The sequence below is a fragment of the Nelumbo lutea genome, chromosome 2 (assembly GCF_056320005.1).
Source record: "Nelumbo lutea isolate HS-2025 chromosome 2, American lotus-T2T, whole genome shotgun sequence".
NCBI lineage: Eukaryota > Viridiplantae > Streptophyta > Magnoliopsida > Proteales > Nelumbonaceae > Nelumbo > Nelumbo lutea.
The window spans coordinates 35750181-35774084 of NC_142685.1; the positions used below are offsets into that span (position 1 = coordinate 35750181).

Sequence of the window (23904 nt, forward strand, 5' to 3'; positions counted from 1 at the left end):
CAATGGAATTTCATTTAAAAATAATATAACATAAAAAATGCTCAAAACCGTTTGAACAATTAATCGCTTGGGTCAGTGATTTATTGACCAATATCAACCGTTTCTAAAAAAATTAGATTTTGGGGAAAACCAAAACTGATCACCTAATTAGTTCCCGATTTTCCGATCCCACCATCCGTTCGATTTTGAAAACCATGGTTTAACACTTTAATTTGGCCCAGCAAAAGAAAATTCCTGATTTCTCCACTAGAACCAATGATATCTCTCCAACAATATCATTGGTTACACAGCCGCTGAACAGCCATCGCGTTCAGCTAATATGATAAACGGAGGGTGTAGTAGCGTCCGTGAAGTTGCTTGCACGAGTCTCAGCTTCACACCATGCAATGCCTATGTGTCAATATGTGATTGAACGTGCAATAAAATGTGCACAACCCAGGGTGCAGGAGGTCCGGACTCTTCTGGAGTGGAAGCTGCGGCTCTCAAAGCAACCGGTTTCCCGGCACGGCACCTGGTCATTCGTCATCCTCGAGCGATCGTGGAACCCCTCTGTGATTGCATAATGTGGCACTCTTCAATGCTCTAGTATCTTTTCTTGCGTCAGCTTGCTTGCTGGTAGGGATAATGAAGCGGAGACTGAATGCTGCTAGTGCAGCAACTAAAGAGCCAATTGATAAGTCTAGTTATTCCAAAACGGAACCGATTTCCTCAACCTCTGATGTTCGAATTTTCGCAATTTGTTTGATTTTTCGAGCAGTCAATTCATTGTTAGTGCAAACATATTTCAATCCAGATGAGCATTGGCAGGCCCTAGAAGTTGCTCACCGAGTTATATTTGGGTAACTCAAAACTATTCTCGCTTTTTATCTCTTTTAGGTTTGTTTTTAGTTGTATTTAGTTCATCAATAATGCTTGGTTTGTCTGGATCAATTAATCAAATTATGTTTGTTTGTGGAAATTGAATGACAGATATGGCCACTTAACCTGGGAATGGGAGAAAGGGATCCGTAGCTACCTGCATCCTTTGGTGTTTGCTTTTCTCTATAAGGTTCTTGCTTTTCTTCATCTTGATACTCCCTGGTTCATGGTAAGTCTTCATTTTAACTGAGAATCATTTGAAACTTGTTCAGGTCACACTTTCTTAGATTTAGATTTTTGAGAAATATATACAAAGAGAACCAATTTTGTTATGTTTCTTTTATCCTTATTTTTTTTCCTTGTTCAATGGTTAGACTGTGAGAACTTTGTTATTTTAGAAATAATTTAGTATTTACAGAACATTTGGTTTTATACTTTTAGTACAAAGGTATAGATCCTCTCAATGCCTATACCAAAGAGATTTTCTGTTTAAAAACAATTTAGTAAGAACATTTGGCTATGCTAAAGGGGATGGACCTTCTGAGTCTATATTCTATGAAGTGTCGAAATTCTAGTATCTTACACCTTTTAGTCTAGCAGTTGAGGTGGAGTCTTGAAAAGACTGCACATGTTTGCATCATGGTAAAATATCCTTCTGTGGCAGGTTTAGTCCAGTACCCATTGCTATATGGCGAAACCATCGTTCTCCTTCCCATCTTTTTCTTTTAACCTGAGGAAAATATAAAATCTTAAGGCTGCCATATGTAGGGGAAAGATCTTATACATGGTGTAATTTGGGTTGGAGAAAGGTTTTCTTTGCTCTTTGCTTTTTATAGAGAGGTAGCATCTCGTGCCTCTCTGAGGGATGCTTGTAAAGTCTATCTTAAAGTCTAATAAAAGCTCATCTTATTTATCAAAAAAAAAAAGGGTTGGAGAAAGGTATTTTATATTGTTTAACTGGAACCTTGCCCACTAGTTGGACTGCTCTCTATACTCTATAGTCCACTGTCCACAATCCACATGGTTTTCTAATTTTGTTGAATATCAGAATCACTATAGAAAAAAATTTTTAAACAACTAATAATGAAATATTTTCTTTATCCAAATTATCTTGGCCTACTGTTAGGTTCATGAACTCAAACCAAATAATTTAATTATTGTTTTGCATGGAGATGTAGAGATGATGGGTTATTAGAAAAACTAAATCTTCTAATTATCTTTGCATACTACCAGGCATACCGCATGAATCTTGGAAACATCCTCTCTCTGTATCTGTAGGAGTAAGGCTGTGTTCATCTATCCCTCTCCATACTCTGCATTGGTGGGAGCCTCATGCACTAGGCTGCCCTTTAACTTGTTCATGGAAGTAATTGGATGGTTTGTTCAAAATCCTTCCCTTATTCAAATCGCCTCTCCCCACTTCTGGGTTAACTTGATTTGCATTTGTGTGTTAGGCTGTAATTTCTAGATGCAGTATTTATACCAATATATATTTATAATGCCTACCAAATGAAGAAAAACCATGAACTCTATGAATAGGGAGTTGAAACATGGAAGGATCATTACTTGCATATTTTGATAATTAACATCATTATATTACTAAAAGGAAGAAAAAGCCAGATCTGCCCAGAAAAAGATAGATGGGGAAGCACAAAGGCAGCCTTAAGCTGATTACACAGGAATAAATTATGCAATAATCGGAATACAAATGGAGCTGTGGCCCAGGCATTTCCTACTGACACCCTGACAGTCCACCCCAGTTTGAGCTAAACTGTCAGCTAGGGAATTAGCTGATCTTTGAAGTCTATAACAAGTGTTAATAATTTGGAGTGGAGCTTCCCAACAGAACACTTTGACCTTTGGGGTGGGTGGATCAATCCAAATGTGTTTTAAAGGAAAAGATGGGAGTATGAGGCTGGGATTGAGAGAAATCAAGCAGTTTGAAAAAGGATTAAACAGAGAAAGGAAGGATATCTTGGTTGATGTTTTGCAAGAATTCTGATGGTTCCTTTGTTTCCTAATCAGCCACTCCTTGTCTAAGTCCAAATTCCAAGAGATATTGCCGTTTTGAAGAGATGCCATAGGTTTTTCTAAAGCCTATACAAATAAGGGTAAGCACAAGAAAAAGGAGCACCTCTCCACCATTAGACTTCCCGAAAATTCATCTATTTTTGTTTTGGGAATCATATCTAATGTTTGGAGAGAAAGTGGGTAAGATGGTCATGATAGCATTACTTTCTATTTATAGAGGGCAAAAAAGCCCATCTGTATCATTTAATTCACTAGTGCATTCTATCATCTCCTAGAAATGTTAATCTCACTTAGGTTACTTGATGTGGCTCAGATTGTGATGGTGAACTTAGGACTTATATTTTTGGGAGGGAATGACGTCGCTAATTCTTTGTTCATGGAATTGGAGGAACTGGATAGATCAAGGATCTTTTGAGATGAGTAAATTGTTGAGAAAGTAGATTAAATTTGATGGAGGTATTTTTGTACTGTTATTTTACTTATCAGGGGTACTTGAATCATTTTACCTGTCTTATTATAAATAAGATTGAGAGAGGTCAACTGCTACATCTAGCATTTTTTGGCTAACCCTCTTGTTTTCTCTTTTCTTCCTCTCCTCTTCTCCAATACTTTTATACTCACCTACCACCCAAGGATGCTACTTAGGAGTCTTATTCCAACATCCACCAACAGTATCCTTATATCAACCTTGAGGATAAGGTTGTGCCTAAGGGGGGAGGGATTGTTAATTTCCAAGTCCAGGCCCAATGCTCTGATGGGAAGACCATGGCCCATACAGCTGCACCTGGGAGAGACAAGCCCAATTCTGCCTATGAGGTATGTATTTGCATGGAGACCAAAATGAATAAGAAGTTCAAATTTCCCTCTTATCTTTTGCTCTTCTTTTCCATATGAGGAAGAGTCCCCTTGAAGAGACTCCTGAGTGAGCAGATTCTAACTACATTATGGAGAAGGATGATTCTAAGAAAATGTAGGGTTGTGTGGTTTGAAAGGCACAGGGAGAGTCTATATGCTTTTAATGTAAGAGAACAGATGCAGTATGGTTGGTGTAGGCTTTAGAATTTCAGTTGACTTGTGTACGAAGTGTGGCCAAGAAAATACTTTAGCAGTTGTGCTGTTATGATGTTGCTATGGTCACTCTCTTGAAAACCCAGGTATGGGCTTATTATATGATGAAATATTTTGTTATTTGGTAAATGAATTTTTTCTTTTCAATCTTTTGGTGCTCTAAATAAATGGTGTCTCAATCTGCTGCTGTTTTAATAATGAATAAGTCTCTGTTTAATGTTTTATCCTTCTTCCTGCTTTTAGATGAGGGCTCCACGACTCTTACAGTCTGTCTTTGCCTCAGTTGGTGATGTTTACTTGTACAAACTTTCTTATGTCATCTTTGGTTACTCTGTTGCACAGTGGACTGTATCCTTTTATTTTGTGCGTTTTTAACCACTTAATTTACTTAAAACATTACTATATTAAGTTGTAACACTTAATTCTCTGATAGCTCTTCTCTCAGTTCACAAATTGGTTCATGTTTTTCTGTTTCACTCGGACTTTATCAAACAGCCTGGAGACAGTTCTCACCCTTGTGGGTCTCTACTACTGGTCCTTTGTTAAAGGTTCTGGCCATGTTTCTGTAGCTTCAAGAAGGCGGGGTTTGTTTGTAGCAGCATTAGCATGTGCTATTCGACCAACGAGTGCTATCACATGGTTTTATGTGGGCCTTTTGGAGTTGTTTGAAACACATGGTAGATTGAGATTCATATTTCTCGAGCTAGTGCCTGTTGGGTAGGTACATTGCATCTTATCCCCAAGTGACTACAAATATAGTCCTTGTCAATTTGTTTTTTTCTTATCAAAATTGATGGTTGTCATATACGGTTTTATACTTTAAGTAAATGGTTAGTTAATTAAGTTTATTTTGTATACCAGATAATGCTACCATCTTGTTTTGGCTATTTCTTTGAGCTGCTATGCATTTAGAATTATTTACTTGTTATCAAGGGATTTAATTGGATACTTAGGGTGATAGCAATTTGATACTTTGGTAGTGGTGGGAAAACCTGTTTATGCATCAATTGAAAAACAACTCACCGACTACCAGTCTAATATAACAAGCAGCACTTAGAGGGATCACTTGATTAGAATAATTGAAATTTCTTCTATCTCAAGTCACATTTATGCCATGAAATCAATATATTTATGCATCTTCCGTTATTTGATTACTACATCATTTTAGTGTCACATTAATACTATGATACCTAGATACAGATACATGAACATGGATATGAGAAACAAAGATATGGTTCTCCATTTTCTAAAATCTTGGACTTAGTTTGTGGATGCCATTACACTTATTTGTGAGGATGTAATGGGAGGAAAGGGTGAGAAATATGGGACACCTAATAGAGCTTTTTGAGGAGGTGTCTAATCTGAAAATAAATTGAGATAAATATGTATGATAGAAGTTAATGTGGGACAGAGAGACTTGCAAAGATATGTAAGAATTCTAGTGTGTGAGGCCTCTCATTGGTCTTTGAAATACCTAGGCATAACTTTGGGGGGAAATCCAAGTCCAAAGAACTTTTAGAACCCAATATTGGATATATTCAAAAAAAAAAAATGTCAACCTAGAAGAGGAATCATATTTGTCTAGGAGGTAGGATAACCATAATCAAGTCAACCCTTGTAAACTTGCCTTTCTACCTCTCTATTTTTAGATTACTACCGGTGAAAGCAAAGAGGTTAGGAAATTCATGAACTTTTTTGTTGGAACTAGCTAATACCAAAAGAAATCATTTGGTGAGATGGTAATAGTGTGCAAAAGAAAGGATAAAGGGGGAACTGAACATAGGTAAATTACTAGAGAGGAACAAGTTTTTGCTAGGAAAGTGGTTGTGGAGGTTTCTCGGGGATCTTAATAAGCTTTGGCACAAGGTAGTTCTAAGTATTCATGAGCTCTTGACAAATGGCTGGAATGCTGGTCTATCAAATAGAGCTACCTTATTCTCCCTTGGAAGTCTATCTCCAAATTTCTTCCCAACTTTATCAATTTTGTTAGGTATGATCACTATGATGCATGTTTAGGGTACAAAATAAAATTTTGGGATCCCTAACTCCCTTTGGAACCTTCTCTTGTGCCTCTTTCTTCAAGTCCCTACTGCCTTCATCCAGTCCATTTGCACAAAACTTTCCAGTTAAGGATGTTTGGGGTGAGCCGATTCCTCCAAGGATTGGAGCCTTTTGTTGGGAATCCTTCCTCGGAAGATGTAATACTTGTGATGTACTCCAAAGCAAAAGGCCTTTTTGGTGCTTGTCTCCGAATTGGTGCATTCTTTGCAAGGCTAATGGTGAAAGATCCTACCACTTATTATTTTCTTGCCCCTTTGTTACTGATCTTTGGGAATGGTTTCTTTCCTCTTTTGGCTGAAATCCTTGGACCTGTTTGTTGATATTTCTATGGGTATGTTGCTGAATAGCTGGTTGGAGGTGGCAAATTCTTCTCCTGCTTGCTCTTTAGTTTGTCTTGTGTGGTCACCACCAGGAAGTGGACTTATAAAGCTAAACTTTGATGGAAGTAGTGAAGGAAATCCAGGTCCATTAGGTGTAGGAGGGGTTTTCAGAGATGAGGACGGGAAGGTGCTCGCTTTATATTCAAGTTTCATTGGGTTTGGAGACTCTTTCAAAGCTGAGGTCTATGCAGTACTAGAGGGTATAAGGAAGTCTAAGGAACTGAATATACAAAAGTTAATCATTGAAGGGGACTCAAAGCTGGTCTTAAGTTGGTTACAAGAAGGTAGTGGACTTTGGAAATATGCTAATGAGAGGAGGGAGATTAAGTGGCTAACTAGAGGACTGGAAATCAAGTTTCAGTGGGTCAAGAGAACAGCAAATGCATTTGCTAATGCTTTGGCAAAGCAAGGGGTGGGAAGGGATCAAATGTTTTGGGCTGTTCTGTAACTTTTTCTTTTTTGTTATCTTCCTTGAGAGAGTTAAGCCTGTTTATCTCTCTTTGGAGTGCTGTAACTAAATTCTTTTAATCTAATGAATTCCAGTTATTGATCAAAAAAAAAAAAAATTGGGAGGATTTATGGGTGGGGAATAATCCCCTCAAGTATTTTTATCCAAACCTCTACGCTCTCCACTTTCAAGAACAAAACCATCATCAATTTGCTTTTCTTTCACCTAATGGTGCTAATTGGGACTTGGGATTTAGGACTTTGAAACACAAGATCTTGTGTCTAATTTGTTCCGTAGAGAAGGTTTTCCTTGATTTTTCTTCTATAGACTCTTGTATTTGGACAGGCAGCCTTTCAGGTTCATTCTCTTGTGTGTCATTTTTTTTTTCAAGCTATATCCTCTCCTCTTCTTTCTTTGGAGGTGCTTCTGATGAAAGAGATTTAGAGTTGACTAGTGTCTCTTAATGTAAAGGCATTCTGTGGGAAGTTTACCATCTGAGAATCTTGCAATGGAGAGTCCACTCACCATTGACTAATCTCTTGTGGTTTTGTCTCTAACATTGGGAGGCGTTTCTTGCTACTTTTGATTGCAGATGGAATTGTCCAACTGATGTTATAAGACTATTTAATCTCTTTTTCTGTAGAATACCAACAAAGAGAGGAAAGGTATTTTAGAGATGCACCAGTTCAATACTCTATGGGAGTTATGGGAAGAAAAAAATGACAGGACAACCTATCAAAAAATAAAAATAAAAATAAAATAAAACAATGACAGGATAACCTATCAAAAAAAAAAAAAAAAAATAAAACAATGACAGGATATAAAAGAGGTGGTTATGGAAAAGCATAATGGTTAAGGTATTGCGTTTGGTGAAGACCATGTAGTTGTTTACTCCTTTTACTGTGGATGATTTTAGAAGAGGATGGAATTGGATAGCAACATCATTGACAACAAGAGCCAAAGTTTTGAGATAAGTGAAGGCCACTGAGTTCATCTTGATTTAAATTAAACTTTGATGGAAGCAGTTTGGAAAACCCCAGATCATCGAGCATAGGAGGAGCTTACAATGATGCTAGAGCAAACATCATGGCTATATTCTTGGAATCAATAGGTATTGGCGTTCTTTTAGGGTGGAGTTAATGGCTATATTGCAAGGATTAAGGGTAGGGAGGATTATGCGAGTTTGAAATATAATTGCAGAAGGCACCTCAAAGGTAGTAGCATGTTGGCTGAGAACAGACAGCAAAGGCTTATGTTACAGTACAGGCACATAATGACCGATATAAAAGTGCTATAAAGGGAACTGGAAGTGACATACCATTCGGTAAAAGGATGAGTAAGCTGTTAAGAAGATTTACTTGCTAAGCAAAGAGCAATTAGGGATCAGATGCTCACGAGAAAGTTGTAATATATTAATGTACAGTGCATAAAAGGATGCAGGGGGACATTGTAAAGATGGGTAACAAACATGGCTGTGCTGAAACATATACTTATGCACTTTCTATTCTCTAATAAAACTTACAGTTACTCATAAAAAAAAATCCAGATTTCATTGCTTTGGTGGAAAGAACTTGGGATAACTTGCATGTGAAGGGGAGGGCAGGCTTGTGATGAAGAAGTTGCAACAACTAAAGGAGAAGCTGAAGGAGTGGAATATAAAAGTTTTTTGGAGAGTGGAAGAAGCAGGTATTAGAAAAAAGTGTTGTAGCTGGACAGAATAGAGGAGGGGAGGCTATCTTGGGAGGTCAAACTTGATAGGCATCAAGTTAGAATTAAGTTGGAGCAAATCATTCATAGAGGGGAGATTTGTTGGATACAAAAGTTGAGAGCTACTTGGGTAAAAACTGGAGAATTAGTTATAAGAACTAAAGATGAAGGGGAGGTTCTTTAAGACATGAAGGACATCCAAGATAGAATTTTGGCATTTTATAAGAAGTTAACTGATACATAGAGAGTGTTCAACTGATACAACTGAACCCTGTGTATTTGGTTGATTGTTTTGTGTCCAGGGTTCACCTGCACTATTGACAGCTTTAATTTTGCCCTAGGTCTACACTCATGATGTCCTTTTTGTGTGTGCCACTTTCTTTGTGTGTTTTTTTCCTGGCATTTTTTTCCTCCAGAGGGTTGGTTAGTTAGGGGAGGCTAATCCTATATAGGTGCCTACATGCATGTTACTATGCTTGTTATGAACTTAAAATGTTAAACTTTGTATTACTGATTGTGTGATGGCATGATTGTATTATTGTTTAATTGGATGCTTGGTAGTGCATCAGGGTGGCTATTTTTTATGTCCTTATCTTTTGATGTGTTGTGCCAGAATTGTGGTGCTTGCTTTCACATGTTTATTGGATCGGTTGATGTATGGGTCATGGATCTTGGTTCCACTTAATTTTCTTAAGTTCAATTTTCTCTCTTCTGGTGGAGACTATTATGGAACACATAAGTGGCACTGGTACTTTACTCAGGGGTTTCCTGTCATGCTTTTTACTTTCTTGCCATTCTCCTTAGTTGGCATCTTTAAGTCTAAGCAATGGAAGCTTTTTGGTCTGATTGTATGGGTCTTGGGACTTTACAGTCTGCTTGGTCACAAAGAGTTCAGGTAAGCCCATATGAACTTGAATGTGCTTTTATTATGAGAATACTTTGTACCCTTATTCCTTAAATTACTCATCTTTGTTTCATGAAAATAGTGGCCTGCTAAAATAGGCTGGATTTGCAGGTTTGTCTTGCCTGTGCTCCCAATAGCTTTGATGTTCTCTGGATATTCTTTAGCAGCAATGAGAATTCCTATTTCTTCAGATGGTAAAAGTAAAAGATCACTTCACCACACTAGATGCCATAAACGAATGCAATTGGCTGTACTTTTCCTCCTTGTGACCAATCTTCCAATGGCCTTGTATATGTCTCTGGTTCATCAGGTAAGATTTTTTCATAAATAGGCCTGGATATAGCTGATCTTGTTTCTTAACATGCTGAAGGTAGTATAATTGTGCTCTTTGGTTCTATTCATTTTTTTTTTTAAATTTTTGGAAAGAAGATGAAGGTAAAAAAGTCATTGACTTAGCGAAAAGAGCCTTAATCTTGAAAAAGTTGTTTAGCTCATTTCTTGCTTTGTTCCATTTTTCATTCATCAATTCTTATCTATAATCATGTCAAGCAGAGAGGAAGTGAAGATGTTATGAACTTTTTAGCCAAAGAGGCCCTTGATGAGAATGTGAAGAGTATCCTTTTCTTAACGCCTTGTCATGCTACGCCTTACTATTCTACTTTGCATAGCAACCTTCCTATGCGGTTTTTAGATTGCACTCCAAGGTTGGAACTTATGTACCTTGTCTTAGTTTATTTAGTATTTTTTTTTTGTATTCCTTTTAGTTATTTTTGTGCTATACTGCTATTCTATAGATAATTTTGACTTGTACTTAATTTTGTTCTTGCATTTATTTTCCAGTGATGAAAAGGGTATTCCAGATGAGTCGGACCTTTTTATGATGGACCCAGTTGGGTTTGTATCAAATATGGCGAAGAATTGGTCTTTGCCTAGTCATATATTATTGTTTGACTCCCAGGAGAGATTACTGGAGGAATTTCTGACCTCACATTCTTTTAGAGAGGTATATGCTAATTTGATTTTCATAACACCAACCTAGAAGGAATTAAACTTGTTGGTTTCATTGTTCTCATTTCAAGCATATTTCTTTTTTCTTAGTCAACCTTGGTAATTGGCAGATGAAGAGGTTTTTCCATGCACACTTCAAGGTGGACCGGGATCTCCAATCATCTATTGTTGTATATGCCTTGTATCAGTGATGAAAGTTCTATAGCATTCAAATGAGTTAAGTCATTGGAACCCATTTAATTGGCATAAGAGTTTTTTTTTTCTCAAATTTTATAATGTTATTTATTTGAGTTGGTTTTGACCCTGAAGCCACTGCAGGAGATTCATTCTTTTGATATGTAACAAAATCATGATTTTAGTTCCTACTATCTCTTGGTGTTTATTTCATTCCAGTGTATGGTTTTACTAGAGGGTGTTTGGTATGTCTGTGTTTCAAGAACATTTTGTTGCCTCAGCTTGCCTCATTAGCATTTATGCAGAATTGGGAATGAAATATCTTTGGTTATTCTGCTTCATGCAAAAATTGTGGTGAAATGGCATGCCTAGAATTTTGGGCAGAGGGGTAGATTCTTGAGTCACCTTTTTGATATTTCTCAATTTTGGGGTGGTGGTGTAGCAAATACTAGCAATGCACCCTCTGATGTGAACATTAAAAGTGAACCAAAACACTTCTCATGTAACATCCTTTTTTCTTTTGAGGACAAGATAACCTCAAACAAGGAGAGACATGACATGCCACCCCCAAAATTGGGGGTAGGATTAGATAATAAACTGAAAGTATCATACTCATATGTTACTTGTTGCCAAAAAGTATTTTAATAATAAAAATAAAGCAATTTAAATAACCTAATCAGTATCATACTCAAAGTATCATCCTGTTTTCTTTTGTGGGTTGTTGCATTTTTTGATAGTAAACAGAAAAGTTTTATTAAAAACAAAAAGAAGATGATTATGATCACTCGGGTGTTGAGGAAGCACTGGGGAAGAAAAGTCAATAGAAGCTTTCAGAATTGCATTTTTGTAATTCAAGTACATCCCAAAAATTAGCCCCTAAATTTGAATGACAAACTTGTGCAGATTCAGGTAGTATAAGCACCCAATCTGCAACACACTTTCCAATGGCTGCCACAATCTTCTCAATCTTCCATAGCTTGTCTTCAAACACTCTTCTGTTTCTTTCTCTCCAGATGGACCAACATACAGCAAATGGAATACAGCTACACACCACCTTAGCTTTCTTGCTTCCTCTAAGTGGTGGCCACTTGGAAAAAGATTTCAGCCAAGGACCTTGGTTGAAAGACTTGCATATTGAAGAGTGCTGAGTAAAACTTCCAGCAAAAGCCATAAATTCTACAAGAGAAGAACAAATGAAATATTGTTTCATTGTTCTCTTTGCACATAAAACATACATTTTCCAGGCTGAGCCCTCGGATTTTTAGGTGATCTGCAGTTAAAATACTATCCATAGCCACCAGCCACGCAAAGGCTTCTTCTACCCTTGGAGGGACAAGATTACCCCACACACCTTCACAACTGTTTGCATCCACCTGGATCCTTAACAAAGCTGAATAAAAGGATTTCACAGTAAACCTCCCATTCTTTCATTCCTTCCATCACAACTCGCCCCTTGAAGAACTTGACACCTTTGAATTTTCCAGCACTTCCAAGTTCCAATAAGACACTCCTCCCCCTACCTATCCAAAAGAGCATACTGAATTTAGGACTCCAGTCATTTTTTTTTTTTCGGATCAATACTCCAGATCAATCAATTTATCCCCACTCATCTCATAGAATGGGCTGATAGTGGTCTCGATCGTGGAGGAAGGGATTCAAAAAATCCGAGTCTGATGCTTCATTGGGAGATTTGAAAAAAAATCAAGAGCCTCAAACAAAACCCATTTAGTGCATGTTACAAAAGTTTTTTCACTTCTGAAAGATGGCCTTGTGGGGGCTGGCCCGACTAACAAAATTGAAAAGATGTACAAAAGGAAAGGGATAAAATCTAGAGGCCCAAATGGCTCTAGATTTTTGCCTCCAGCTCACCTCTCTTCCCTCTGAATTATTCTTTCCAAATCACTCCCTAGACACTCTTTCCACCTCAGCAGCCAAGGACAAATTATCTTCCTCCAAAGTTCAACCTGTCCAGCCGTGCCAATTTTTCTAGCACATCCTTCTTCCTGCTATCCAAGTTTCTAAACACCTCCTTATTTCCATCCCTTCATTTTCTCCTTGAGCATCTATAATTTTTTAATTAATATGAACCCCACTTAATTGAAAAGGTCTAGCACCAACCCGCAAAAGTTTGGATGATCTAACCACATGTTCTCGAATTGAAAAGGTCTAGCACCTGCCACCTCTACAAACCTCTGCAGAAATATGTGTTTATGGTTTGAAAGGAAGAAAAGGTAGAGCCTCCTGGACTACATCACCAAACTTCTTTCACCCAGTCTGCTAAAAACAAGAATCTATCCAACCTTCTTAGTATTGCCGGATGCTGTCCATTTGTCCAGGTGAACCTTCCACCATTTAAAGGTGGATCAACAAGCCCAAGTGAAGTGATGAAATTCCCAAACCTCCTCTTCCCCACACCAACGCTTCTCTCCCTCCCCCCTTTCATCTCATTCAACCTTCTTACAACATTAAAATCCCCTCTCAAAAAAGAAAAAAAAAAAAGAACCAAGGATCCCTCATGTCTGTCTAATTTCCTCTAGCTCCTCCCAGAAATCCCTCCTCCCTTCTTCTTTCGGCTTATAGACATTTTTTTGATCAATAAGATAATATTTTATTAGTTATTGATAAAAAAAGATAATATTTTATTAGAGCCAAATAAGAAAGTTACAACAGGGTGAGGAGGCTTTTCTCCCAAAATACAGTTTGACAGTTCTGCCCAAAACATTTGATGTCATAGCCCCTTGTTTAGCTAGAGTATCTACCATCCCATTTGTTGTTCTTCTCACCCATTTGAAAATAACATTCAACTCCCTTGCAGTGCTCTCAGTCTCCCTAAATGTATGCCTATAGATCCAAGGGATTTGGGTGCTACATCTTGTCTAGGAGATGACCACCTGAGAGTCTCCTTCCACTTCCAAATTAAGGAATCCAAAACGCTTGGCAAATTTGAGTCCATGTAGAAGTCCAAATAGTTCTGCTGTCAGTGCATCCCTATTTTCTAGAGGCCCTGAATACATAGCTAACACCTTTCCTCCTGAGTCCCTAAAGACACCTCCTAACCCAGCCTCATCTTGGTTACCAAGAAGAATTTAAAATGACAATCTGTACCCCTCATTTGTTAAGTGTTGGGTTCTTCATGCTTGATGTCTTCCTTTTCATGCTTGGTCTCTGCACTTGGTGACTTTCTGATCTCTGTATCTTCATGGTTTGAACTTTCCGACCTGAGCTGCTTGATCCATCTCTTTTTTATCAGTTTTTGTACCTGAATGTCTACAGGAAATAATCTTGAGTCCAAGCAGGGTAGATTCCTAAGAGTGATTAGCCAGATGTGCTATAAGTAATTAAGAGTTGCTATTGACACTTGTCTTTTTGTGTCCCCAGTTCCAGATACATATTATTTCCTTTCACATTTCTATTGGCCTCGTATATAATAGTTCTCGAGCTTCCTGGAATTGACTGTTGATGCAAACCTTAATTCCCTAGAGTAATTCTTTCTTTTTTCTTTTAAGTTTCCTTTTATCAGTTTTTCCTATTACATAAATTGTTAATTGATTATTTATAAGATAAAACTTTTGTTCTGTAATTATAATTGAGATTAGTTTTTTTTTAAATTTTCCCTGTAGTTAGTTGGGTAAAGAACTGATTACTGCTGCTTTGGTTTTGAATTTATGTTTTGGTTAATACTGTAACATGCTTGTTGTTCCTTAGTTTTCATTTCATTGCAAATGGCTTTTTGATATGATCTCAATTTGTTAAGATGGACTGCTTTTTGTAAGTCTCTTATTATTTTTGTTCATGGCTCTCAAAGCTGTTCTGAAATATTCAATGGGTAGAACCTACCTCCCGAGTCCTGATTGAATGTGCACCTTGGATTTTCATTAATATGTTACCATGGCTGAAGTACTGCACCCCATTGAGAGGATGAAGGAACCCAGTGTTGAGTAGATTGGGATTGTCATTACTTTTGTATTCCAGAAGATGTACATCTGGGTTCATAGTCAGAGGGTGAAATAACCATTTAAGTATTTAATACAAAAGTTTATAGAAGAAAGGAGACAAATTCAATTTTGCTGTACTTCCATTGAGGCCATTGTTCTTTCTACTTAATAGTGAGGATAACTATAGAAGAAAGGAAAGCTTTCATTGTTATGCAACTGGTGAATTATTGTGACCTTTCACTTCCTATTTCATATTTGTTTCTCTCTTTTAGATTCATTTATGTCCATCTTCTTTTTCTTGACTAGTCTTAGTGCGACTCTTCCATTTTGTTGAGAGTTGTTTTATGTTAGCAAGGTTATTGATGTCATTGTGGCTAAGTTGCTAAAGAGATGCCTAATTAAGGGCATTTGTGTAATATTTCATCATTATATAAATACCAAAACTAGGGGCCATGTGAATCAAGTTAGACACACCCTATTTGTTCATCTTCTTTTATTTTGTTTTCCCACCTCTTCTTCATCTTTTCAATATTTCACTGTTGCTTCATTAGGTTCAAACTCAAATATCACGAGTTGGTATCATAGCTCATTTTAAATTGTCAACTGCTGATGTCAACATCGCTGGAGGATGACATCAGTAGGTTGTATGACCAGCTGATGCTTGAGAGGGAGATGACTGTACCACTAGGTTGATCTCAATTTGAGAAGAATTTTGGTGCATATTTGAGGTGGATCTGATTTTGGTTTGATATTTTTCCATATTTTATGGATCTAAAACGAAAAGAATTAAAAAAATCTCATTTTGGGAAATCTGTTTCGGTGAGATGGTAAGGGTTTTTTTTTTCCAGAAGTTTTGTTGATGTTGTTTGGTTTATATGAAAACTTGCGAGAGATCAAAATTGATCTCATAGCATTTGGATGAGTTTTAAGGGAGTTGTGATGTTTTCTCTCCCTTACATTTACTGCCAGTTCTTGTTTTCTTTGTCTAGGCCCTAGGGCAATGTGAAATCTTATAATTGATACTGAGGCTCTTGTTTGATCAAGTATTGTTATCAGAGCTTTTCTGAATGCTGTTTTTCATTTGTAGAGGGGCTTCTTTTGTGTGTTTTTGGCTTTCCAAATTTTTTAATGTTTGTTTTTTGAATATGGCTACCCTGGGAGATTTTGCAAATTAGTTCTTGTGGTTCTATGGGAATAGGTAACTATTCTGATAGTCAAATAACCACCATCTAACTTGATGGAAACAATTTTCTTGAGTGGTCGCAATCAACCAAGTTGTCCATTGGAGGAAGGAAGATGATTAGTTGTGGAGTGAAGTCAATGGGTATACCCTCTGGATTTGCTTGCACAACAAGCTTTGGTTAGTCTATGTCTTGTGAAGATAGTTTTGATTGTTATCAAGTCTGTAAGTTATCTAAACATTGTAGATTGACTTTTCTTTCTAGTAATAAAAGAAGTTCCATTCCTTTCCAGTTGGTTTATACTGATGTGTGGGTATCCTACTCCTTTGCTTACATGGGTAGTTACCCTTGTTTTTTATTGTTCATTGATGACTTTTCTTGATGCACCTGGCTATATTTGATGGACAGGAATGAAGTGCCACAATTAATTACAAATTTTTGTTCTATGGTGGAGAATCAATATGATACAAGAATAAAGATCTTGCATTCAACAATGCAAGTATCTTGAAAGAAATTCAAATAACTTTTTACAAGAAAATTTCTTCAGAGGTAAAGGATAAGGTTGTGATGGAATGGAATCCACTGACCAGTCCAAGAATGAAGCTTAACTTCAATGGCAGCTTTCTAGGCAATCCAGGACCGGTAGGTATTGGAGGTGTAATCAAAGATTTACTATTAAAGCTTTGTTTTCAGGATCCATTGGAATTAAATGTTCTGTTAAAGTGGAAATCTTGGCATTGTTGCAAGGATTGAGGATAGCTAAGAAACTAGTAATTAGACTGCTGGAGGCGGAGGGAGATGCTAAGGTTGTCATTTCTTGGTTGAGCAGTAGTATCAGGAGTATGGGGTTACAGGTAGACAATGAGGGAAATTCAGTCTTTAGGTAAGGATGTGGGAGCCACTTTCAACTGGGTTCGGAAATCAGAAAATGGATCAGCAGATTATATGTTGGGCTGAATTTTAATTGCTGTTATTAAAAATATGGGTTCCTGAATACATATTGGGTAAATTTGTAGTCTTATTTGTCTTTAATCAATGAAATCAATTGCCTATCAAAAAAAAAAAAAAAAAAAAGAAAAGGAATTTTGAGGTGATGCAATTGATACATTGGTGTATCTCATCAATTGGTTGCTATCAGAGGTCTTTAGCTAAGGATGTGGTGCTACCTTCAACTGGGTTAGGAGATCAGAAAATGGATTGGAAAATTATATGGATAAATAGGGAGTGCATAGAGATCAATTGTTTTGGGCTGAATTGTGATTGCTGTTGTTCGAGATGTGACTTTTATTGAAGATGTTCCTTTTCTCTCCTGCCTTGCCTCTCTTTAGGGGGTTAATTCTAATGAAGAGAGGACTCTTGTTTGTCTTCCTAATCCTATTCATTTAGATCATTCTCTTTTTTCTTCTTGTAGTCCTATTAAGTCTGTAAACAAGCCAGAGTTGCAGGTTTATGCCAGGCACAAGGTGACTCTAGAGATAGAGCAACCATTTCAATTAGATACCTTAGACCAAGGTAACCCTAACCCTTACCATTAAAAGAACCTAAAAGGAAGGAGATTATGGTGCAAGAAATGGATACACTTATTAAGAACCCGACATGAGAACTTGTTGGCCTTCCTCAAGCAAGAATTCTGTTAGCTATAAGTGGATGTACACCATGAAGTATGGGCCACATGGGTTAATTGAATGATACAAGGCTTGTCTAGTTGCTAAAGATACACTTAGACTTGTGGTATTGACTATCAAGAGACATTTGCTCCTGTTGCGAAGATGAGTTCAATCAGAGTTATTCTTTCATTTAGTTTCTCACTTCTCTTGGCCACTATATCAAATGGATGTGAAGAATGTATTCCTAAACAAGGATCTTTAGGTGGAGTTGTTCATGGATTTACCACTGGGTCTCAGCATTCCTAACAGTGTAGGAAAAGTATATGGACTGATGAGTTGAAGCAATCATTGAGAGCATGGTTTGATTGTTTTAGCGTTAATGACCTTGTTGATCGCCTATGTGAATGACATTGTCATCACAGTTGGAAATCCTGTAGAAATTGTCAAGGGGTTTCTTTCTTCTGAATTTGAGATTAATGACTTTGGAAATCTTAAATATTTATTAGGCATTAAGGTGGTAATATCCACAGGAGAAATCTTTCTCTTAGAGAAAATATGTATTAAATCTTCTATAGGAGATAGGCAAGTTGGGAGCTAAGCCAGGTGAGACTCTGATAAACCCAAACCATAGATTGGGGGCTGATGATAGTGATATATTATCTGATTGAGGTATGTACTGAAGACTTGTGAGGAGGTTGTTATTATCTCTTCTTAGCTAGGCTCTACATCTCTTATGTAGTCAGTGTTGTAAGCCAATAGATGCATCAACCTAGAGCATCTCATTTGCATTCTGTGTAGAGGTTCTTGTCGTACTTAAAGGGTACTCTAGGGAAGGGATTACTCTAAACTTTCCATGGATACCTCTCGTTAGAAGCATATAGTGATATTGACTAGGCCGGTTCTGTTGTTGACTAATGTCCTACCTCAAGATATTGTGTATTTGTTGGTGGTAACATTGTCTCTTTGAGGAGTAAAAGCAAACTGTGATGGCCTAGTCAAGTGCTGAATCTGTATATAGGGCAATGACCCACAAAATGTCTGAATTATTATGGCTAACTAAAAAAATCCTTTTACTGAAATAGTATCCAGGATGATAAACTTATGAAGCTTTATTGTGACAATCAGGCAACTACTAATATTGCTCAATCTGATTGTACCGGACACATTGGTATTGACAGACATTTATCAATGAACAAGTAGCAAATGGTGATGTTTGCCTCCCATTTGTGAAATTAAAGGATCAGTTGGTTGACTACTTGACAAAAAGGATTTCCAAGATCCAAGTTGAAAATTAACATTGGAAAGTTGACATGTATGAAGTATGATATCTATGCCATATTGAGGGGATTGTTGGAAATTGTTTTATTTTAGCAAGGCTATTTATGTCATTGTGGCGAACTTGGTAAGGAGGCACCTAATTAAAGGCATTTATGTAATATTCCATCACCTAGGGGTGATCATGAAAAACCGAAAAACCGAACTGAACCGATGAGACTAAACCAAAATTTCTAGTTAACTGAACCAATGGGTTCAGTTTTGGTTCAGTATTTTCAAAAACCAAAGGTACTGGTTAAGTTTCGGTTAACCATAATAAAAAACTAGCGGTTAACTGAACCGGCCAATATACATATATTTATATATATTATCTATATATTTATGTATATTATCTATATATTATAAATGAATATATATGCATCATATATAAATATATATTTATAATATAATGTTTTTTTAGTGAGAATGGGCCGAATGGTTCCTAGTGTTCTTTATTTCCTTTAAGTAGTGTTTAAAAGTTATGTTTCTTAGTTATGGGCCTTATGGGCTTTCTTTTATTTTCTTTAATTATTTCTTTAGTGCTGGCTGCCCCATTAAGGGCATCCAAGTAATTGTACTCAGACTTAGAACTATTAATTGAAGTGATGAAAGGGGGCTAGAGAGGTTCAAATTCTTCTTTTCTCTCTTCCCTTCTTTTCTATTACTGAAACTTCTTTTCTTCTTCTTTTTCTCTCTCTTTTCTTCTTTTCTTGCATTATCTGAATTACTGTAGGTGTAATTTTCAACTCGGTATTAGAGTTGGTTCTCACTTTCGACTTTTTTCTCCTTTCTTTGCCCATACATAGTGTGTATGGAGAACTGATCGGTTGATCAATCAGCTACTTATGCAGCCTAGTTAGGAATGTTTTTGGAGAGTTTTGTGGAGGTTTTTCATCCTTAGTTGAAGCCTAGGGCAGGTTCTTGGAGGTTTTTCTTGAAAACCCTAGGTAACTAGAGAAACCTTGTTATAGGTCATAGAAACAATTTTAACCAGGTGCTTGGGGATCAAAGGTAAGCCTTTTGATTTCTATTAGGGGTGGTTTTGGTTGGATTGAATTCTAGAACCTCTAGAAGGGGTGGTTGAAGTTTCTCTCTTTCTCCCCATCCCGCAGGATCCTGTGAAACCGTAATTTTGGGGGGTTGAGAGGTAGTTCTTTGCTTAGAATAGTAAATCTAGCCTAGTAAAGCCCTAATTTGATTTTCGTTTGCATCCGTTTACTCAATGGAGAAAACTGGAGGAGAGATCAAATATTCCACAAATTCCGAGTTTGGACATGGGGGGTCAGTGGAGAATCTTTTTGGGGCTGTGACTACTGTGAAGCTAGATGGGACCAATTTGGTCTCAATCTATTAAGGCACATGTGTGTAGTAGAGGAAAATGGGGTTATATTACCAGGAGCAAGAAGAAACCGTTGTAGGATGATCCTACCTATGAAAGGTGGATGTAGGAAAACTACACAGTAGTGGATTTGTTAGTGAATTCTATGCAACCACACATTAGTCAGCACTACCTGTGGATTGAAACTGCAAAAGAAGTGTGGGATAGTTTCACAGAGACCTATTCCCAAAAGCTTAATGTTGCTTGGGCCTGCAAATTGAAGCATGATGTGAATAATCTTAGACAGGGGGAGAAGCCCTTAGCAGTCTACTTCTCTATGCTGAAATCTCTTTGGCAAGAGATCGATCTGATGGAGACTGTTGTTTGGGATTGCACAAAGGATGCGGAAGCATATAAGAGGTTGGCAGAGAGAAATTGGGTCTTGAGTTCCTCATCGGACTCAACTCAGAGTATGATATTGTGAGGCAAAATGTTTTAGCAAAGGATGAGGTGACTTTGTCTCCGGCATATGCTATGGTAAGTAGTGAGGAGAGTAGAAGACATGCTTAGTTTGTTGAGCCACAGGTTGATCACTATGCTAATGCAAGGATGAAGCCGAAGGTTAGCACTGGGGAGAAAGATGTTATTTGTGACTTTTGCAACAAGTCTAAACACACTAAAGACAACATTCAGAGCTTGTTCCTACCAGTTTCAAGAAAGAAAATGGTGGGAAAAGGGTTGAAACTAGGTAAGGTGGAAATGCAAATGTTGCCACCTATTCACAAAGTGAACAAGGACAAAGTGGAGAGAAGTCAGTGGGAGAACAGCTTGCAACCACCAGGACTGAATATGAGAAGTATGGCCGAATCATCAACCACTTAGAGTCCACTGCTATAGCTCCTTTAGAGACTGTTTCTTCCTCTGCTTATGCTCACTTAGGTATTCGTGCCACTACACCTCATTCTTTTGTCTTAGGTACTCATAAAACCCCTTGGATAATTGATTTTGTTGCTTCTGACCATATGACCAATGTTTCACAGTTATTCACCTCTTACCAACTTCTTTTTGGTCGGGATAGATATCTATTGTTGATGGCTCCCTAGCCCTTATCACGGGAAAGGAAGACATTAAGACCTCTAATGCACTGACCTTATCATATGTTCTTCATGTACCTAAACTTAATACCAATTTGCTTTCAGTTAGTAATTTGACTAAATCCTTGAATTGTAGTGTGACTTTTTTTCCTTCATATTGTGTTTTTCAGGACATGGAATCTCAGAAGGTGATTGGGAGTGGCCATGAGGTGAATGTGATCTATTTGTTAGACATGCCTGAGTAGAGTCAAGTACAACCTAAGAGAACTACATTTGTTTTAGAGTTCATTAGTTGTATTATGTTATGTCATAGTCGTTTGGGTCATTTGTCCTTTTCTTCATTGAGTTAGTTGTTTCCAAAGTTATTTAAAGGAATTAGTCTATCGAGTCTTCATTGTGAATCTTGTGACTTCTCAAAGTATTGTAAGAGCATTTATCCTTCAAGTAATAAAAGATCAACTATTCCTTTTAATATTGTTCACTCTGATGTGTGGGGACCTTACCATTTACCATGTATGGGTGGGTATAAATATTTCATCCTGTTTATTGATGATTTTTCATGATATACTTGGATTTACCCTATGCGCTCTCGGACTGAAGTGCCTAAACTTGTGCAATAGTTCCATGAACACATACTCAGTTTAATACCCACATCAAAATATTCCATTTAGACATTGCTTAGGAATATTTTTAGAAGGGCTTTACCTCCTATCTTGAGAATATTTTTAGAAGGGCATTCTTTTTGCTACCCATATTCTTGTGAAGTTTTGGGGTGATGCAGTTTTAATAGCTACCTACCTTATTAACTGCATGCCTTTTCAAGTCTTGGGGTTAAAATCTCCCTTTGGAGTCCTCTTTCCTGGTGTTGGGATTTTCTCTATTCCTTTGAGGGTCTTTGGTTGCACTTGTTATGTCCACATTTTTAGTTCCAAAAGACACAAGTTTGACCCAAAGGCTCAGAAGTGTATCTTCCTTGGTTATGCCTCCACCAAAAAGGGTATTGTTTTGATCCCATTAGTGGCACCTGATTTGTTTCCATTAATGTCACCATTGCAGAATCAATTCCTTTTTATAGCCATCCTTCTGAGGGGGAGAGATGTCTCGAGTTGTTTTCTTCATCCCTTCCTTTGCCAACTCCAGTTGAATCTTGTGTTGAGTCCTCCACAGTTACCCCCATTCCTGTGTAGGGATCCTCTCCTTTGAGGTCTTCCACTCCTGCTCCTCCCCCTCCTCCTACTAGTCCTCTAGGTGTTTCCACTCATCCTATTCTCTAGAGGTGGTACCAGTGACAAAGGCTAAGGCAAACACAGGTTGATCCCACACCTCCAGTTGAGACTCAGGCGCTCCCGATTACTGAAGAGAGGACATGTCCATCACCTCCTCCACCAACACCCTCGTTTCCAGACCTTGACCTACCCTTTGCTTTGAGAAAAGGTAAGAGGAAATGTATAACTCATTGTATTTCCAAACACCTTTCCTACAACTTGTTGTTCCCATCCTATTATGTCTTTCTAGCCTCCATTTACTCTCAATCCATCCTAAAGTCTGTTTCAAAAGCCTTAGCCACACCAGATTGGAGGGATGCTATGAGTACTGAAATAGAAGCCCTTCATAAAAACAATACCTAGAATATTGTTGACTTGCTAGTTGTAAAGGATCCTGTTGGGTGCAAGTGGGTTTTCGCTATCAAGTATCGTGCAAATGGGTCAATTGAGAGGTATAAGGCTCGACTTGTTGCCAAGGGATATACCCAGGTATATGGGATAGATTACACTGAGACCTTTTCTCCAGTTGCTAAGATGACTTCGGTGAGAGTTCTTTTATCCTTAGCCGTGAGCTATGATTGGCCTCTATATCAATTTGATGTTAAGAATGCATTCCTGAATGGTGATCTCATTGAAGGGATATATATGTCCCTTCCTCCTGGTATATATGGCAAGGAAATGCAGGATAAGGTGTGTAGATTGAAAAAATCACTTTATGGCTTGAAACAATCTCCACGTGCTTAGTTTGATGGGTTTAGGGCTGCTCTTGTTCAATTTAGCTACACTCAAACTCAATCAGATCATACTCTCTTTGTTAAGAGAAAAGGCATTAATTCCTTATAGTTTATGTAGATGATATTGTGGTTACTGGCAGTGATACAGAAGAAGTTAGTGCTCTCAAGAAGTTTCTCAGTTCTAAATTTGAAATTAGAGATTTAGGGGAGGTGCAGTATTTTCTGGGCATTGAGGTTGCTAGGTCCAAGGAAGGTATTTTTATTTCTCAAAGGAAGTATGTGCTAGACCTTCTTATTGAGATTGGAATACTTGGTGCTAAACCTCCCTCTACCCCTATTGATGTAAATCATAAACTCTCAGCTAATGATGGAGAACTTTTAGCTGACAAGGGAGTGTTTAAGAGATTATTGTGGAAATTTATTATCTATGTATGACTCGTCCAAACATTTTATATGCTGTGAGTGTCATCAGCTAGTTCATGCATGCTCCCAGAGAAACACATATGGCTGCTGTAGAAATGGTGTTATGCTACCTTAAGGGAACCCTCGGGAAAGGTATATTATTTGCTAAACATGGACATATAAAGGTAGAAGCATATACAGATGCTGATTGGGCAGGAAATGTGGATGACAGGAGATCCACATCGGGATATTGTGCAATGGTAGCCGGAAACATTGTTTCCTGGAGAAGCAAAAAGCAATCAATGGTTGCTAGATCTTCAGCAGAGGTAGAGTATAGAGCTATGGATCATGGTGTTTCTAAGTTGTTATTGGCTGAGATGGGTGTTTCATGTGACGAGCCACTGGTGTTGTATCG

At 37.6% G+C, this 23904-nt stretch overlaps 1 protein-coding gene across 2 annotated transcripts; it reads left to right on the forward strand.

Moving 5' to 3' along the window:
* The first annotated feature begins 214 nt into the window (after positions 1-214).
* LOC148869842 (Alg9-like mannosyltransferase family) lies at positions 215-21560 on the forward strand. 2 transcript variants are annotated; one of them, XM_088970207.1, is made up of 10 exons: positions 356-839; positions 970-1087; positions 4201-4305; positions 4391-4674; positions 9167-9448; positions 9569-9767; positions 10010-10161; positions 10298-10460; positions 10576-10681; positions 21259-21560. In XM_088970207.1, exons 1-9 carry the CDS (start codon positions 625-627, stop codon positions 10654-10656), a joined length of 1599 nt encoding a protein of 532 aa, XP_088826333.1. In that variant the 5' UTR covers positions 356-624; the 3' UTR covers positions 10657-10681; positions 21259-21560. The 2 variants fall into 2 exon arrangements, with proteins under 2 accessions (XP_088826332.1, XP_088826333.1); XM_088970206.1 differs by lacking the exon at positions 21259-21560 and having other exon boundaries at positions 215-839; positions 10576-10833.
* The last annotated feature ends 2344 nt before the right edge of the window (positions 21561-23904 follow it).